Source organism: Polistes dominula, unplaced genomic scaffold (assembly GCF_049000335.1).
Source record: "Polistes dominula isolate Pdom_NZ unplaced genomic scaffold, Pdom_raw_medaka contig_31, whole genome shotgun sequence".
Classification (NCBI taxonomy): domain Eukaryota; kingdom Metazoa; phylum Arthropoda; class Insecta; order Hymenoptera; family Vespidae; genus Polistes; species Polistes dominula.
The window spans coordinates 7,544,149-7,564,938 of NW_028300925.1; the positions used below are offsets into that span (position 1 = coordinate 7,544,149).

General features: G+C 32.1%; 1 protein-coding gene and 1 non-coding gene across 2 annotated transcripts in view; one reads left to right on the top strand and one right to left on the bottom strand.

Moving 5' to 3' along the window:
- The window catches only part of sick (sickie), a 97,951-nt gene extending 78,844 nt beyond the window's left edge, over positions 1-19,107 (bottom strand). The window contains exons 1-2 of the mRNA XM_089171130.1: positions 18,869-19,107; positions 8,769-8,864 (exon numbers count right to left, since the gene is read on the bottom strand). Coding sequence (XP_089027256.1) covers positions 8,769-8,834 — 66 coding nt within the window. The 5' untranslated portion in view covers positions 8,835-8,864; positions 18,869-19,107. The remainder of the gene's footprint in view (positions 1-8,768; positions 8,865-18,868) is intronic.
- Positions 19,108-20,294: 1,187 nt separating this feature from the next.
- TRNAM-CAU (transfer RNA methionine (anticodon CAU)) lies at positions 20,295-20,366 on the top strand. The gene has a single exon. It is a non-coding gene; the product is annotated as a tRNA-Met (tRNA).
- The last annotated feature ends 424 nt before the right edge of the window (positions 20,367-20,790 follow it).

Here is a 20,790-nt window from a genome sequence, read left to right on the forward strand (position 1 = left end):
ACTTGGTTTGATATTTTTCGGTATCTCTTTTATGTCGATCGAGGAGTCCTTTTGAGGTGACAACGGTGACAATGGTGATCCTATTCCCGAACTGTCCGAACTGGAATTCACCAATCCTCGAAATCCGGATGAAGAAGGTCTTGCTATTTTCAATTTTGGGATTAAGCTCCTTTTCGAGATTCCACTGGTTCTTGAGATATTTCTGATACTGGAATACTTTGATCTCGAAGACTCGATAGTTTTCCCAGTGGATAATTTTAAATCGAATCCTGTTCTTGGATTTATTTTTACAAGGTTTGCAGTTGTATCGACATTTTTCTTTCCTTTTATCATCGTACTTTGACGTTCGTGGATTTTACTTTCTTTATCTTTATTTTTTTCAATTTTATCGTTCTTTTGAACAACGGGATCATCGTTACCATTTGTTTCGAATTTCGTACATTTACAATTGTGATCGATAACGTTGACTGATTTTGAATTCCCTGGGGTATGATAACCGTAATATTCAACATTTTCAAAATGATTTTTACAAGATAAGGACACACCGATAGAAGCTGGTCGTCTCTTCACTGTTCCAGTTTCGTGACTCGGCGAATCCCAGTCCAAGTGAAACGTTCTTCTTCTAGAAGTCATTCCAATTGAAATAGCAATCGTTTATTTTACGACACTTTCTAATATTGTCTTCTCTTTGCTATTTGCATTAACGTTGAAATAAATCGCGTGTTCACGCATAAACGAACACGCCCCTTGAAAATCTTGAAAGGGATATTCATTGAAATATTTAAATGAAAAGAATAAATGAAAAATATGTTTCCAATAATAATCAAATTTATAAGCGTATATAAAATTAGGCATATTACAAAAATGAAATATTCGATAAAAATAAATGATAAATAATTAAGAAAAACGTTAAACCATAATCGGAAAAATGTAATAAGTATGACGTTGACGCAGTTATGCGATTTGCACGAACGATAAGCATATTTTCGGTTTCTTGAACTCGACAACAATAGATGCACTTGCCAGGGGTGCCGCGGGCAAACTGAAACTACCCTTAGAGAGAACAGCCCTCTTTCGGAATGAAATAGCGCGCGAGAAGCAAGCTATCGGCAATCGTAGGGAGATACGACAACGCCTAGAGAATGCCATGTCCTTCTTTTTCTACCCCCTATCATAGCTAGCTGCAGGGCTAAAAACTAATTACATTCGGTCAGAGGGTTCGCGCGACTGATATTGATGATCGACCGCGATGATCCTCCACGTGCCGATACGTAAATTCGTAACACGAACCCTGTTTAATTAATCATGGAAATAGATAAACAACATTCTAACAACTTCATTGCATTGATTTCAATTAGAATGTAAAACAGGAAAAATTGATTGTCAGATAAATACAAACCATGAATATTTTTTAACGATTCAATGTTGGTTCGAACAAATTTCCTGCTTAAAAAAAATGAGAAAAATTCGATTATTTAAATGATTTAAATATTTATTATTAGTATTGCAAAATTCGTCCAATGTTATACGAAGTTTTCGTGCGAATCGTTATGAATAGCATTTGGATAAAAATGCTTTCTCGTCAGTTTGGATGGCAGTTGAAAAAGGGGAGATCTATCTCAACCCTCTCTTTTTAGAGTGCAACCTACTGTCGTTTTACTATACAATATCTATCTATTATATTATTATGACTACCGCCGCGAAACACCAGCTTGGCTTTTATGCTAGGCACGAAAGTGGAATAAGTGCGCATGACGACTTGGATATGCGCACACCAGTTATTTCGAAATACAATATTTTGACGGGTACGTCATGGTAGGGATAACCGCGACGTAATCGAATCCTGCTCGTCACGCTACGACGGCCAGCTTATGTGATTATGATTTGCGTTCGTCAATACGGATGATCAATCCCGCCTAACTCCCGTTAAATATGTTTACTGATGTATAAAAAAAGCAACGTGATCGTTTAATTATGTTAAAGAGGGGTTAACGATCGAGTTACGAGTTACAGTGTTTTAGGATCATCAATTGTGTACTCTAATTAAAATTCTTCACTTTTTAATATCGTGTTACATGACAATGATATATTTTGTTCCAAACAATTTTCAACACAATTTTTTACTTTTCTTATAATCTTAATAAATAAAGTGTAAAACTATAATCAAAAGTTATTAATTACGTTTTAATAATGGTTTAAGACCACTGGTTAATTCCTTAGCGAGTCGAGGTAAGTGGGATTTTGGTCGGATGAAGCTTGCAATCGAGGCTTACAACTTATAATCCTGGTACATCTCGTTATAGATTACCCCTCCTCGATTCGAGGTTGCAGATTACGCTTGCACGTTGGTACATGAGCGTGCACAGTGCTCGATATCTCATATTCCCCATCGAGTCAGTCCTACCTCTCGAGAAATACTCGAATAACAATCCTCACCCCTTCTCCCCCTGGTTTATTCTGAAACATTATTTGGAGTATGCCTTATTCGAGTAAACGCTTACTATCGCACGCAATTCGAACGTAACACTGATTGCGGTTGATCGGACCTATAATTCTCTTGGTCTCACTTCAGTTCAACAAATTTTCCAAATAGCAGATCCAATTTTCTGTTATTCGCAATGCCAGTGTTTCTATTCCAGTTGATCAGGATTAGCGAGATACGAATGTAACACGATCAAACATATTCCTAAAGGCAAAGTTTTCCTGTTAACACGTACTAACACAATATCCCACACTCCCACCCCCTTCCTATCTTCCAATACTGATCTACTAAAGGATCAGAATTTGTTCTATAAAATATTACGTAAGTATTATCGATCGAACTCTTATTAGAAATAGGGAACATATTTAAAAATAAACTTTTCTAAGAATACTTGAACTTTTCAAACGATAGACACCAACGGGTCAAAGTTTATTTTTGTCATTCGTAGAGAAATCTTTTACCGGCCGAGTAAAACTCACCATTTCCATTGATACAAACTTATCCAGTCAGGAAATTCGCAACAGTTGGTATTTGTAGCTTCAACTCGACAGATGGAGCTTTCAAAACGCACAAGGGTTGTTTCCAGAATGAAGGGTAGATCCAAGCCGAGCTTACGCGTGCTCTGCTTCTTCTACTATGGATTTACCATTAATCGAAACGAACGGGAAACAATTGTCCCTCAGGCGCGATCCCTTCACGTTAAAACTATCTGTGGATTTTCCAAAAGAAAAGAAAAAAAAAAGAAGAAAATAAAGAGTGCATGGGAAAGGTAGCTTTTACCATCCTCGAGGGAAAATAATCACCTAACCAACGTATTCAATGGATTTGAATTTTCCCCTACGACTGTACTGTCAAGAGAGTTTCAACCAAGAAAATTATCATTCATATGGTATTCTGAAAATTGCTCATAATTGCTAATATCTTATAATTGGATTGTTCGAAATGAATAAAAACTAAATAAGTGATTATAACATTTTTACATTAAACAATAATAATTTATACAAATGTAAATATAAATTAGGAATAACATATCAGACGATTTGTTGATTATTTAAACCCACCAGCCTGGATAATTGCGTTCTCAAGGGACTCTGATCGAGAATTTACGACAGAGACTATGAGATAAAATTTTCAAAAAAGAAATAACGAAATGAATAAGAAGGATAGGATAAGTAAGGCAAGATAGCAAAATAAAACGAGACGGCACTTAGGAGAGGGGTCGAATGTATCTCTTTGCTAAAGAAACTGTCTCCTTGAAATCGGATTTCTTGGAGTAGTCGGAAACTCATGGAAACCCCCGTGAAAGAAGGAAACGAAGCTTTTTGGGCAAAACGAGCTATACACCCGCTGGCATAACGGTCTCACGTTCGCGGGGGTGGATTTTCCCACGTGGCCGTTGAAACATGCGCGTTACGTGTTGGATAAAGTTTTGTCCTATACGTCGAGCAGCAGGCAGGTTTATTGCGGCCAGGCATTACCTTGACTCCAACGAAATAGGGGAATGGAGAACGATTCCTGAGAACTTGAGTGGGGCTGGTTAATCGACGTTGGAAAAGCGAAAGTTAACTTTAAATTTTCAAGGGGAACACGTTGCAAATGTGCGCGACCAACTTTGCGCACTCCCGATTAACTGATTCTTCGTCGTATTGCTAAATCTCGACTCTTATTTTCTTTTGATTATTTTGTTATCGTTATATTTCTTTTCTTCTCGATCATTTGATTACAAGTTTATAGAGCATTGCATTAGTGGTAAGTGGTAAGAACTTCATAAACCTCCCTTTTCATGGGGTTTGCTATTCCTGCTTTTCATTGTACACGGTGAACGCATAGCATCACGCACGATGCTTCAGAGCTTCCCTTTGACCAGTTCACCTTTGCATGCAGACCAGTTTTTGTGCTTGTTAACTCCTGCAAGTGTATATGATTTATGATGGTTTTGAGCGAATATAATTTGTTATTTTAATTATTTTTTTCTTTTTTTTTTCTTTTTTAATGTTAACTCGCAACAATTTTAATTTTCCTAATATTCATATTTCTGATATAAACATATAAATAAAATAATGAAAAGATGTTCTTGTGAAAGAAGGCAGATATTGGATAATGTAAATATGATTTTTTAGTAATATCAAACTTTTTTCACAAAGATTTGACCACCACCAGAGTGGGGTCGAGTTTTGTCAAAGAATTGGGATATATTTTGGTATTCTCAGATATGCTAAATAAATTCTTAATGAAATTTATTCGAAGAAAGGGAATGAGAAAATTCTTTAAGAAGTTTCTTAATTGATCGTCATAAATAAAAGGACCACGAGTTCTACTGTTTGATATTACATTTAAAAATCATCAGGATGAAGAATCCTTTTCCAATGCCCCTTTCGACAGACCTTTACCCTTCTCGAAAAGTAATTCTATCCAAACGGGCCACTCGAGATAATTACCTTAAACGAGTGAACAGCTGTGTAAACTTCGTTTGAAATATACACCTTTAAATATTCATATGTATACATGAATTATATCGACGAATAAAAACCATCATAAATTTATCATCATAAATATCGAAAAACATTCAAAATGATTTGAAAATGATTTGTTTTTTTAGAAGAAAACATGTGTTCAGATCACACATGGTAAAAGTGAAACCTTCAAAAAACCAAACTTTATTTAAAAAAAAACAAGAAATGATAAAAGTTGTATCGAGATTTAGAATTTGAGATGACCCGTGCTAACTGAACATTTGTGCCAAGGGTTGGAATGCTACAGCTCCCCGTCACATAAATATCCCGAAACCCCTAAATTCAGGGAACCCACTGTCTCCCTGTTCCACTCCTTCGTCCTTTTCCTAAACTTGGTGAGCAAAGTTGCAGAAACTCTCTTCCAACGCGATATCGATTCTCAATTCTTACGCGAGAAAGAAAGATAAAGGAGGGGGATGATGAAGTGAACTGAAACGATAGCTTCGAGTTGAGTATGAACGAAATAAGTTTTGTTATTACTACCTAAAGATGATTAAAGAAAAGTTTTGTAATAGGTGAGCACGATATATTTCCGTTAGTTTAATAAGAAATCACTATATTTCAAGTTTTGTGAAAGAAATAATTAAATGAATAAGTTTATTATACTCCAAAACATGAAATAATTAATTAATATAATTAAATGTTAAATTTATTATTATTACTGTAATATTTAATATTATATAATTTTAAATACTATAGAGAGTATTTATAATATACTAAATAATAAAATACTTTTATTTATAATATTTTTTCTTTTTATAAATTTTTATATTACTATATAAAAATTATATATTTATAATATATAATATTATATATATATTATAGTACTTTATAAATTTATTCTATAATAAATTTATAAAATACTATAGTATATTTAAAATTATTACTATAATAATAAATTTAATATTTAATTGTATTAATTTATTTTACAATATTATTATAATTAAATAATAATAATATAACTATTATATATATATATAAATAATTTATCACGCATTTTTAATTAAAGGTATAAGATACCATAATTCTAAGAAAATAACCTTATAAATCGTATTTATGTAAATTCTAATTATGAATTACTCTGATATAAGCTGATATAAGATTTTATTAGCATAAAATTGTTGTTTAAAATAATACTGACTAGTAATAAAATGCTATTACGCGTTATCTTTTATTCAAATGAAAACTGTCCATTAGTGGAAAATGATACGAGACGTAAGAAAAATAACCAAAATCGAGGAACACGTAAGGTCGGTCGACATTTTTAATGGGGAACTTTTACGGAAGAGGATGAGTCCAACGACCCCAAAAATATTAATCTTCGATTAGGTAACTTATCATGTCGGTTGATCAGAAATGCGGAAAATTTGGCTGCGTGAAAAACCTAGGGAGTCCCTTATCTTGAAAGCTTCACATTTCTTTTTTTTTCTAAGCATGTGAGAAGGGACAACGTAACTTTTGCCTTTCGTGTATAAACCTACGTAATATGTCTTTCTTATCATCCTGACTTTGATCGAAATCCTTACGATGATAATTGCAAACGTACACATTTGATTTCGTGAAGAAAAAAAGTAACATTAACCCTTTTAATGTTTACAAACAAAAATTGTATACAATTGTAAGTTAAAAATAAAGTTACTGTAAATACTTTGATACACAATTTGAGAATTATAACAATCTTACTAAAAATAATAATTAATAAATTCAGAAAAAGAATATATATATTAAATACAAAAGTATTTGAATATTTTATTGTTAATCTTACCAATAATATTTAACGTATATTATTATAAAAAAATTTTTATAATATTCTTACTTAGATATATTATAATATTATTAATTTATAATAATATTAAATTAAAAATAAACTTTTATACACGATATTCCAAAAAAACACCGTCATTTGGTCATAGTGTTTGATCATAATAATAATAATATATTTATATAATATTTTTGATACTTTTACGTGAGTATCTATAACTTACAAATGATCTATCATTTTTCGAAGGTATAAGGGTTAAATAAAACAAACTATAATGATACGAAATTCGAATGATCGAATCACGAAATTAAATGTGTCGAGCTACGTCTCACATTTCTTCCGCTAAATTTGCAAGGAGGATCGAAGAAGAAACTAGGTATAGGGTGCCGAAAATTCAGGCATTTGACGAGAAGTAAGAGAGTAAAGATACGAAGAAAGATAAAAAGAGAGAGAGATTGTATACGAAGAAGGGCGTACGCGCCCTTCGTATTCCTCCTTGGATCTCACGCTACTACTCTAGGAAGTCGAATGAACGCGTGCATGCCGTTGTAAGAATCCGTTGACGTAAGCCAATTTAAGGTGCTTGCTCGACCCCATAGCGACATATAAACCAACTATATATTATAGTATATACACTACCAACAAAAAGTTTCTAATCTCTACGGAATTTCTAAGAAATTGGATATTTAGTTGCAAAAAAAAAAATACAGTTAAATGCTTTCATAGTACTCGATACATATTAATAAATTTATCAACAAAACGTACGATTAAACATAGTCTTACGTTTTGTATTTATCGAAAAATTATTATTTAATTCATAAAAAAAAATTATATAAAATATTTTTCCATACTTCTCGTAGAAATTGGCAAAAATGTTATTAATAAAAAAAAACATTCTAAACATTGTCTGAAAAGGAGTGTATAAATTAGCTTAAGAGCTTTGTAAATGTTATAAGAAAATATTGAAATTTGTTGAAATTCAATTTGTTAATATTTAATATAAAAATTTGACATGAAAATTCGCAAATGATTTGAAGGTTTTGTCTGGTATGGTATAACCTATAGTAGATATGCAAACCCTCTTTCATCTCCTGCTGTGTGTATGTTCTCTGTTTCGTCCTTTGGATAGTCACGAGACGTAGGCGTTGTATCCTTAATTATATCTACACAGCCGAGGGATGGAAACCCAAAAGGCGACCGCAGGTTTGCGCCTTCTGAAGGATAACGATCCTTCGTACTTAAAAGGTGTTCTCTACTCTGTGGTTTAAAGACCCCGACCTTTTGCAGTTACAAATTGTTTCCCTTTTCTTTTTTTTTACTTTAATCTCATTTCTATTATATATTTAATATTTATTATAACATATACGAAATAAATAAATATTTAACGATGTGAATATTATTTACCATAATACGAAAGTGTCGATTTTTCTGATTCAACGATTCAACGAATTTCATGTAAAATATTGCCGTAAAAGTTTAGATCCTTCGTAAAATTCGGTCCATCCCTTTCCTTCATCGTCGGGGCGTGGTTCCCCTCTTCTGTTTCTTCTTGCCTACAAATCAAGCTCAAAGCTCGCTCGTGGAGCTTTAAGCTCGCAATTTCGTGAATTTCCGGGGAAAACGAAATACGCGATCGAACGGCTGGCTCTCTATGAAAAAGATCGATTCCGGATATGAAAGGAAATTTTATTAGGAAGCAACTTGTGATCGATGTGACGTTTCCCTTTTTCCTCATCCCCCAAAAAACAACAAACAAAATTCTAAATCAAATATCGTTGAATCGTGAAATCTATTGTTTCGTTGATTGTAACAAATTGAAACAATTGTTCTTGCTTGAAAAATGTTGTTAACAAATTTTAATCAAGAAAGAATAATCGTCAGTAGAAAACTAACCTTTTTCCTCGTTCCTTTTATATTTAAAAAGACCCAATTAAAGTATAATTTAAGAAAATAAATGTTATAAGATGAAAAAATAAAAAAGTTGGAATAAAAGTCAAAGGAAAATTCTTACCTTGACGGTTTCCTGAGGCGTATACCTCGCAGGGCGTTGCACTTGTGCCTGAACCTGCAGGCTCATCGCTATTTCATAACTGCAATACGGAATACCCTGTCAAAAATAAAACAAAACTCTATATCAATTTTAAATAAGAAATTGTCGTAAGATAAACATCGGATAGAAATCAAAATAAAATTATTTCTCGATTCTTTATCAAACGTTAATAATTTTAGTGCACATTAAATCGAATAGAAAACAAATTTGTTTTTGTTTGTAAAATGTTTTGTACGAATAGGCAAATAGATGAATTCTTCGCATTAAATTTTAATCTGACAAACGAGAAGAAAATAAAAAAAAAATAAAAAATTGACCATAAGAAAAAGGAAGAAACTAAAGAAGGACGATAGTTTTAACGAAAGATACGAAATAAAACTGAGCATGGAACAAAAATTGGAGAGAGTCTCAAAAAAAGGGATAGAGAAGGGGACGGACACCCTGCTGGATCGAGCTGAGCTGAGTCGGTGCGTCGGTGGTCTGCTTGTCAATACGAACAAGTACGTGACTCAGGTACCAAATAACGAACGGTTCGTCCTATCGAAGAACGAGTATTCTTCTCCTACCATTTCTCGAGGTTTTCACTCTTTTTTCTTTCTATCATTCATTTCTCTTTTCTATTTTTTCTATTGTCGATTTTATCGATCATGGTCCATCAACATTTTTCTATACAAAACTTTTCAATGGTATCTATAGTCTAACACTTTATACTAACATTGATGATTCTATTCATATATCGTTACATTTATTTAAATAAACATAATTAATTATAAATAAATATATCGTGTATATGTTCAATCAAAAGTAACTAATCTGAGAGTTATTACACGTCGAGCAAATTTTTAATGAGAAAAATTAGATTGTATATACTTTTTGTTAATTACTTTTATTCTCTGTAACAAAGTAGATGGTAAACTTTTGTTGGATAGTTTATGAAATTGTAAAACAAAGTGAGATTCATGTGTTACTTCAACGCAAAAGTCTAATTACAGACTTTTGACTGAACTTTAAACGATATGTGAGGAAACAAAACACACACACACAAAATGAATCTACGGAAGTAAATTAAAAATGTCAAAAAAGAAAAGAGAATACGATAGATTCTTAATGATTAGAGAGAAAAAAGAAATGAGCTCAATTATTCGCGTATCGCGAGTAACAAGGAGATGGAAGAGAAAGTAAAGCGCATCGAGGGTACAAAACGCGAAAGGTATAAAGGAGTAAAGGAGACGGAAAAGGGCGACTTTTGGTATAGGGAAGCTAATCGAGCGAAAAGCATAATTAATCACGACAAATTCGTCTTGATTAATAACGAACTCGTTGTTATCCACACTGCCGAGACATATAAACACCCTTAACGATCACTGGAAATTGCTTTGTACCATTCGACGAACATTTTTAATATTTCGTTTAAAATATCTTTCAAAAAAGTATTTACAAATACAGTACTAAAATATAAAATAATCAATTTTAGGTTTTAGAAAAAAAATTGCAACACTTATTGACCAACTTGATAAACAATATCAATACTAATTGTTTAAAATATAAATGAGAAAGAAGGAAAAAAATAATGTTTTTTTTTAAATCGATTTCGATCAGAAAATCCAGAATGAACAATTGGAAATCATGATCGAGACCAATAGATTCCCGATTGTGGTGTAAAGGGATGAGGAATGAGCTCTCTACTGACTCCCATATCGTCTAATGAGCCCGAACGGCCGTTCGCAGTTAGGGTAACTCGTCCGTTCTGTGACTCCCATGATACAACACTACCAACACCCCCATCCCTATCATCCCTTCTTCCCAATTCTGGACATTTTCACCGTAAAATCCACTGTTAGAGCTGTTGAACCTGCCATGAAGGAGTGCGCTGTTCGTTACTATACGTCAGAGCTCATTCTCATATTTTAATGTACTCTACGCGTTAGCTCACCGAAAGCTATATGAATTACACGTTACCGAGCTTGCGCATTACGTCATCATAACATAAATTAATCCTGCGTAATGCCGCGTACGACAAATTGCGATATCGTTAACCCTAACGTTATTACTTTTAATTTGGACGATTTACTTTAATCAATTGCTCTCATTAAAACGAACGAATAAATAATATTGAATTATTTATAAAGTTTTTAATATAAACATTGTACCGAGTATATTTTGTTTTTGTAATAAACAGAACAAACTTTCCAAGCAACCCATTAAATCAAACCTATTATTTGATTTTTTATATTAACACTTTAATGGCCGCTCACACAACATGTGTATGATAGCCGGAACAACCGTTATTAGCCCTTATTTATTTATAACTTGTTATATATTTAAAATTATATAAAATTGTTGTTGTTATTTTTATGTTAGTTTTTTCGTGAATTTAATAAAGTTTTTTTAAATTAATTTTTCAAAAATATTATACCGGCTCCTGGCAATATTTGACTGCGTAGACGTGCGGCCATTAAAGTGTTAAAAAGAATTAAGTAATATACATTAATGCAAGTTTCATTAAAATATTTACCGAGAAAATCTGTCAACTTTTCCCCCTTTATTTTTCTTCTAACTTTTGTTTTTTTATTGTTAGAATATATTTGGATTTCCAATCCCTGCAAGTGAAATAATAATCCTGTGTGCCAGCTGTGATAAGAACTAGAAATATAACCAACGGCCTTTAAAAAATAAGAAAGTCAGAAATGTCAAAGTCCTTTGACAATGGGTTGGTTCTCCGTGGTACGCATCGATACCGATCCTTTCGTTTATACAATAGAAAACAAGGGGGGGTTCGTGTAATCGAGAAGTTCGATGTTATCTTTTGTAGCTCGACGACGAACACCGGAAGTATCGTTTTAATCAACATATCCGAGAATCATTCGTTTTGCCATACCACCGAACTTAAATATCATTTTTCATGCAAATATGACCAAAATTTGATAGAAAATAATTCAACAATTATAATATCTTCATCTAGAAAGAAATAATAATTCGAGAAAAAGAAATCTTTACCTAGTACCCCTTTAAAAAAAAAAATAAAGAGAAAAAAGTAGTAAAAAAACAAAACTACTTGGAGATATATCGACACGTCGCGACGTTTTGCACAGTTCGTCAGGATTACCTTAGCGATCGTGAGACGAATGAGAAAAAGGGCAAAGAAAAATTATTTGCACGGACTATTAAAACGTATAAGCTCTTAACGGGGATGGGGGTGGTGTGGAAGGATAGAGAGAGAAAGAGTATGCGCGCACGCACACAAACGCTTAGAGAGATAATTCCGAGAGGAAAAATCATGGATGGAAACGCGTGTTAATTTTGTGCGATAAAACGAAGTTGAGAAGAGTAGTAGGAGTAAGAGGGAAGAAGAAGAAGGAGGAGAAGAAGGGGAGGGGTAAAGAGGCCAACAGAGATGGGAACGGGTAGAAAAGGGATAGGAAAGAGGAAGGGTGAGAGGAGTAAAAGAGAAAGAATGAGTGAGTGAGTGAGAGAGGTAGAAGAGGCACCATAAGGTCTGGAAGACCCCTTACGTTATCGATCTGTCCCTAGCTCGGCGATACGGCGCGGTACGCACTATACCACACCATGCACCCCCATGGCGCATTCTATATTGTTCTCGCTCGGTCGTGTGCTCTTGTACATATCGCGTTTGGTACCTACACCTTCTCACATTCACCTCCACGATCATATACACATTTGTATATATCTAGCTTATATTAAGCGTTCACACAGGCCCTACACACAAACACATACCCCGGTGTACGTTTACTCGTTGCGTTCCACTGTCGTTTCCGTCATGGTGTATAAGTGCACGCACCAACCGATCCACCCTGGTCTCTCTCTCACCCCCTCTCCCTCTCCCTTTTCCCCGCAAAACCCTTTCGCATACCCCTTTATCACATACGTTATGCAAGCCGCCACCTCACACCTGCCCTCGACGACACCATCAACGGCATGGAACAACGTGTCTCTCACCTTCCGTTTCTAACTCGCGTGGGAGTCTTTGATTTTATATAGTATTTTGTTACGTTTATTTCTTTTTCTATTCTTTTCCAACGAGTTAATTTGACCTCGATCGATTTTAATTCAGATCTAAACGAATTTCTTATTCTTTCTCTGTTTATAATTTAAAAAAAAAATAAATATAGAATTTTAAAGTATTATACATACATTTTTGATAGAGTATTTTTTAATAAGAAAAGGATAATACACATGGTCGAAAATTATATTTTATATTATTATAAATATTGTATATACAATTATATATTATATAATACCATTTCGACTCTTCTAATCAGTATACGTATGATAATTTGTATCCGTGAATTTAAAAGAGATTAATCAACGAGCAGAAGGACGTCGAGAGTTGCCGAAATAAAAACTAAAAAAACATCTTGTATACTAACGAACCGGCTTTGCGTTTTATCGTCGCGTCAAAGCGAGCGAAAAGAATCGTTCTTGACTTTCATCGAACGAGATTAAAGGCCATTTCCGTAAAGGCTATACACTCTGGAAGCACTCGTAACTCGAATTCCACCCCTTCGAACATATGGTATTCCACTTTTCATACGGTCGTACTACTCGAGAGAAGTAGTAGTCGTAGGAGAGTAGTAGGGAGAAGGAGAAGAGAAAAGAGGGTGGTGGTGGTGGTGGTGGTTGAAGAAGGGAGAGATAGATCAAGAAGAGAAAGGAAAGACGAAAGGTAAATACATGGAAGGAAGGACTACCAAAGATGATATCTAGATGAAAGACGTAAAAGAAGGGATAGGGTGGGTTGTAGGAGGTGGCACGTTCGTGAGAAAGATTAATATCTCTATCGTACAAGTTCAGCGAAGCAAGCCATTTATCTACCTACGTAACGCACAACACGCCCTTCTTAGCCTCCAACCACTACCACCTTCGACTTTGTCAAACCCTAACAGAACTCACTCGTTCATATTTTTTCTTTCTTTCTTTCTTTCTTTTCTCCTTCTTTTCTTTTCTTCCTCTCATTTTTCGAAAGGTTTATTTAGAACAAAGATAATATTAAGTTATCCGATAATCGTAATAGCGCTAAAACGGGTAATTTACTTAAAGGAAAATAAAACGAGATGTTATTTTTATGATATCAACACTTCCGATCAATCTACCATTACACCTTGAGTCAAGGATGGACAACTTTTTCTCTACTTACGTATCGCACGCACACCATCCTTGTGTCATCAATCAATCCAATTCCTTCGCTACTTAATTGTAACCGCTTCACGCAACTTCTTACAAAAACAAATGTTGTGTGCATCTCAAGAGGCAAAACATATTGCAGAAAGAAATAAAAATAAAAAGATAAATTGTATATATGCAATTTACGAATCACCATTTATACACCCCTTGTCTTAAATGATTAACGATCAGCCTGACTGAATGTGATCAGATAATTGCTTTTTGTTTCGAATTAGTCTTCGTAGTCGAAAAAAAACAACAGATGACACAAATTCCTTTTGTGATTGATAAAATTAAAATTCTATCGTGAAAGTAGAACAATGATGAATGGAAGAAAGTATATAAAAAAAGAATTTATTTATAGAAACTGTTGTTGTTGTTGTTTTTACGGAAAACAACAAACGTGGGTCAACGTAAATGCTTGTCTTACGACGATATACGATTAAACGCATGTGGGTTGAGTAAATTAAACCTATCTGTATCTTGTCTAGGCCTTTTGTAGTCCGTTCTAGTTACGATTATGTCGCAGAACACGCGATGTCTCAAAGAACCGTTTGTTTCACAAGAATCCCTTTTCACCCTTTTCCTCTTGTAAACCTTCTAAGAGAGAACTCCTTACGTTTCGTCCTGAGTGAAATACTGCTTTCAAGGATTTCCCTATTTTCCAGATGTGTACACGTTTCGATCTTTAAATACCCCACATAAATGCCAATAATTATAGCGGTGGTAGTGACATATACAAATATTTGTTTAATTTAATTTATAATTTATTTTATAAACAATTTGGTTATACGCTGATAGTCAACCAAAGCTTGTATAATACACCTGGGCTTAGAAGAGAGCAAATAGTTAATATTAAAAATAATTTAAATTCATTTTGTGAATATATTCATATAGTCTCTACTGTTATAATTACCATCATATATACATAAACGTATATATATATATAACTGTAATATAAATCAAATTAATTCATTGCCAGACTACAAAATGTATGATTATTTGTACTAATTAAATATTTAATTTCCTCATTAATTATAATAAGTTATTACTGTTGTAATTTAATTGAAAATTCGATAATTTCAATGTGTATCGATTATAAAAAAAAAAAAGAAATAAACAAATGACCGATAAATATACGCGTAATATGTATTTATGTATATTCGATCTTATAAGTATACGTTCACCTATATACGTCAAATGGCAGAAAAATGTTTGAACGTCTGTTACTCGTTCTCTATACGTGTCTTTCTTTCTTCGTTTAAACCAACGCAACGATAAAAAAAACAAATAAGTAAGAACGTAAACTGTAGTAAGAGATGTTCTTCCAGACGTGGGTCATTAATAACGACTTTTAGTTGACTTTTAGTTGTACGATAGCGAAGGCCACCAACGAAGGACTCTCTCTCTCTCTCTCTCTCTCTCTCTCTCTCTCTTCTTTCTCTTCTTCTTGTCTTTTTTTTTCTCTTCCTATCTATCTTTTTGATATGATTTAAAAGCAAAGACTCGACCGAAAGATTCAAGTACGTTGACCTTAAGAAAAGACCCGAAGGTGACTCGGATCTCAAGTAAACGAATCTTTTTCTTCAACTTCTTCTTCTTCTTCTTCTTCTTCTTCTTCTTCTTCTTCTTCTTCTTCTTCTTCTTCTTCTTCTTCTTCTTCTTCTTCTTCTTCTTCTTCTTCTTCTTCTTCTTCTTCTTCTTCTTCTTCTTCTTCTTCTTCTTCTTCTTCTTCTTCTTCTTCTTCTTCTTCTTCTTCTTCTTCTTCTTCTTCTTCTTCTTCTTCTTCTTCTTCTTCCTTATCGCGTTCCTTTTCCACTAAGTAAGTCCAAATGATAGCGTAAAAAATACGTCGAATACACGATGACACACTCATGCAATCGTACTTACGTCTTTATCACTTTATGTCTACCATAAACACTCTTAAACCCCTACTGTCTTATGTACCTGGTAAATACGTTCAACTTAAAACGCTTGCATGTGTGGTATCGTATCGGACAGTGAAAAGACCAAAGAAAGTAAGTAATTTGTGTTTATGTAACTCTCCGATAGTACCAATAATATTCCCCTCGAGATCATACTCATCATCTTGACACTTATTGGCTTCTTCATATCGTTTTGCTATACAATGATGGAAATTTATGAAAATGATCCGTAAGATAAACGATGAGTAAATGAAAGAATTTTTATTACTGTTATTTTATATTTTTAATATATTTATATACCAGAATTTTTCAAAAACTTTTTCACTTGGCAAGCACGAGAAATATTTTTTAAATACTATTACTATAGTATATATATACTATACTAGAATTATAATATATTATATTATAATTACAGTATATTATAATACTATACTAGAATATAGATTCTATATTAAATTCTTTTTTATACTATTATAAAATCATAGACATAGAATGTGTTAGTTTTTCTAAAATTTTTATAAATAACACTTTGATAAAATCTATTCTAAACTAAAGATTTTTCTTTTTTAATATTATTGATAAATTGAGTAAATAATATTTCACGTATTGTAAAAAATTCGATATAGTGTTCGCGTGTTTCGATATAAAGACCCTCCAAAAATTTAATCGGATAATGATAGACTTGGATGGGTTAATAGGGTTCATTCATTTTCGAATGGAAGGAAGAAAGGAAGGAAGGTCGATATTAACGTGGAAAAAAAGGAAGAAAAATAGAAATAGATCACGCGAGATAGCAAATAGTTATTCTTTTTTTCGTGCTTTTATTGGGAAAATATATGGACACTCGCGTTAGCTAGCATCGTGTTATTTATATCAGCATCAATTTGTCAACGCGAGACGGTGGTAACGTTACCATGCCTATTCAAGGGATTTAATCGAAACGAAGAGAGCGGTCGAACATTAAACTACCATGGGGAACGTTGAAATGTGCGAATTCGCGACAATATGAAGGTCGCGTTAGATATACTACGTACTGACCCTTCCTGAAAAAGAACTGGGGACTCGTATTTGCATAAATATAAAGAGAGTATATTAGTCCTTTTATCTCTTTTTTTTATTTCTTTTCTTTTATTTTATTTTATCTTTCATCATTATTAGAATGGCGTACCACACAATTACTAGTTCTATCCATTTGCAAACATGAAAAACGCGTTAGGTTTTTTTTAATGTTTCTTTTCTTTTTGTTCTATATATTTCATAGAGACGAGTGCAAGTATAAACTCGGAAATGTTAGGGAAGGAAAGATCCGAAGCAATCTTCGTGTTTACATTTTGAAGAACGTGTAAAAACAAGCCGCTTGGCATCTGCCTAAATCCAAATGATTCAACAAGGCACGACACGCGCCTGGCTTTACGGAAATATTTGGAGTATTTGAAATATAACCTATGTAATTTCGTGATCAAAAATTATAATCGCCAATGCGTTTCTATTTGTTTAATAATTCATCTTTCCTCGATTTTTGTTACGTAGAAGATAAATCTATTCTTTTTTACTTATTTTTGATCATTCATTATTTAAATTTTATGCACATTGATTTTGATGAATAATTTGAAGCTAAGATTAAACTTTTTAAAGTAAATAATTACATTAATAAATAATTTAATAAATACATAATTAAATTTAATAAATACTTAAATAAATACACATTAATTCTACTTTTAGTATCTAAATAATCAGAATTATTTTATTCTAATTAAAAAAGAAAAAAGAATAGATGTTTCTTCTAATTGGCGTGCCGTATTCTAGGTTCAATGTTTTTTTTTTACATTATTTTTATTTATTATACAATATAATATAACATCGTTAAAAAATACCTGTTATTCGTGCACTAAAATAAAAAAAAATAAATTTAATTAATTTTTAATTTAATGCATTGAATTCATAATCAAAAATAAATACATATATTCATTTACGCGAATGAATGAGCACAAGTACATACTCAAGTAAATATATTTGTATATATATGTGCTGTCATTTTTCCAAGTAATATTACCAAACGATATCCCACTTCTTTCGATAAATGTTTACCAAATTTGGTCAGATTCGACCAGCTCTCGGATGTTGAATAAAATTGAGGAGATATCGAAGGTGCGTCATGCATAAAATATTTTTGTTCTCTTTTTTTTTATTATTATTATTATGTATAAAGAAAATAAATATTATTTTCTTCTTTTAATCGCACGAAGAGTAACGTGTATTTCGTAACCGTATACTCAATTTAAATTATGACACATGGAGATACGATTTCCACCATGATTTCCGCCATTTTTCTCAACATTTTTCTTGCGAATTCAAGGATCGTTTAGGGTAAAAAAAAATCAATGTGTGCATTTACGAAACAAAAAATAGACGACAAATGGTCGAGATTCTAATAAAGCGATTATTTCGTCAATGTAAAAGTATTTTGTTTTAAATACCGAATTTTGAGAAGTTAAAAAAGCAACAATGAACAAAAAAAGTTATATGTACAGTACGTGTGACAAATTATAATTACACGATTATATAAAACATACGATTGGGAAATATTTTGCACATGTTTAACGTATATTCATTTTATTATGCATAACGAATGTCATGATGAATGATTACATTTTCAAATTTCGTATATTAAATAAATGTATAAATTATACGAGACTTCAAAGTTTTTGAAACGTTCCGTCTATGTTTTAAGCGCGAATTCTCATTCGTAACACGTGTAAAACACGTGATAATTCATGTTTGAATTATAGATCGGCAAATGGCCAAAATGTAGTGAATCCGTGTAATACTACCATCGTCAAATTATAACCTCTAAAATTTATACGTATAGTTCGAAAGAATCGTTACATTTATCCACACGAAAAATAAAAACAAAAAAAAAGAAAAAAGACTAATGAAACAATAATATTACTTTACCTGATAGGAGAGATCGACACCAAATAAACGATGTCGATAAATCTCGTTAAATCTTCCTCTTCTTTTTCAACAGCCAAACTTTGATATGCGTCGATTTCTTTTGATAGATCACCGGCCCGCGTTGAACGCCATGATGTATTTAAATACGTAATCCTCGTGCGTAGCCGTTTATTTCCATATTATTGCGATATGTATATGTATTAATAATAAGTATACTTTCAATTCTTTTCTTTCATTATTACCGATAATTATACAACGAATTAAATAACACTTTCACACACATTGCTGTCATCTAAAAAGATTGTCGTAAAAAAAAAACAACAAAAATGATAATACGTGACATGATCGGTGACTAATCATCAAAGTGAAAAAAGAATCTAAAAGAAAAATGTTAAAGGTAGACAAATAATAAAAAGTAAAAGAAAAAAAAATCAAATTAGAAAGAGGGAAGAAAACAAGAAAAAGGAAAATAAGAAAAAAAAAGGTAAAAAGAGAAAACGTAAAAATCTAACCTCACAGTAACAGAATGAACCAATTATTGATGATAGAAAATAGAGAGAATAAAAGTTGTACACTACTATAGTTATTAAAAAATACTTTGGTGTAATGCATCCTCGAAGATGACAACATCAACAACGGTGGTCGCGAAAAATACCGTACACAACACTGTCCATACGCATACCGTCTACGCGCGCGGCCACGCTCGCACTCCCACTGCCACGCACCGGCGTAAATACTTACCTTCTAGCGCCAGAGAATTATCCTACGTAGCGGTAGAAGAGGGGAGGGTACCAAAAAGGGTGGGGAAACTCTCTCACGCGATTCCTGTAACTGACGAAGAAAACTAAAAAATTTATATTATCTATATACATTATTTTCTCTTCATTACCAAATATAAACGTATATATATTAAATAATATAATATAATTTATATATATATATATATATATATATATATATATATTAATTAAAAAATATAATTATAAAATAAATATAACATTATATTAATATAATTTAAATATAAATGAAATATGTATAAATATATATAAATAAATATGAAAGGAATATATATATATATATATATATATATATATATATATATATATATATATATGTGTGTGTGTGTGTGTGTGTGTGTGTGTGTGTGTGTGTGTGTGTGTGTGTGTGTGTGTGTGTGTGTGTGTAAATATATTATTGATAAATATACTTTTTCTAACCATTTAAAATTTAAACATTTTTCATGAACAGATAATAAAAATGTTATGTATTATCAAAGAAAGGAATTGAGTATTTTAAATGTACTATTGCATGTTGTAATATTGAGATGTTAATAATATTTAACTACCTGTATTTTATAATTCAAATGTTTAATATATATTAGTAAAAAATTAGAATTTATAACATATTTAACAAAAGAAATCACAACAGCAGAGTGGCGCAGTGGAAGCGTGCTGGGCCCATAACCCAGAGGTCCGTGGATCGAAACCACGCTCTGCTAATAATTTTTTTTTTCACTTTATTTTTTTTTCGTAGTACTTTCACAAATAAATTTTCATGAGTTTAATTGGTGAATTAAATTTCATATATAAATATATTTTTAATTTCTTACTTTAAAAAATCCAGTCTGTTATAATAAAGTAAAATTATTTTATTTTATTATTAAAAATTAAATAACTCATTTATTTTCAAATTTTATATTACATCATATACTTTTCTTTGTTATTTAAAGGAACGTAATTCAACTTACAATTAGATGAAAAAATAAAAACAAAATTTTTTTAAATTATCGACCTATTAATTTGGCATTTATCATATGTACGAATTTATAGTATGTATTATTGACAATCGATAAAACAGTTTTCTATAAAACACATTTACAATTATTAACATCAGTTGATAATTTGATATTAAAAAGTGATAAT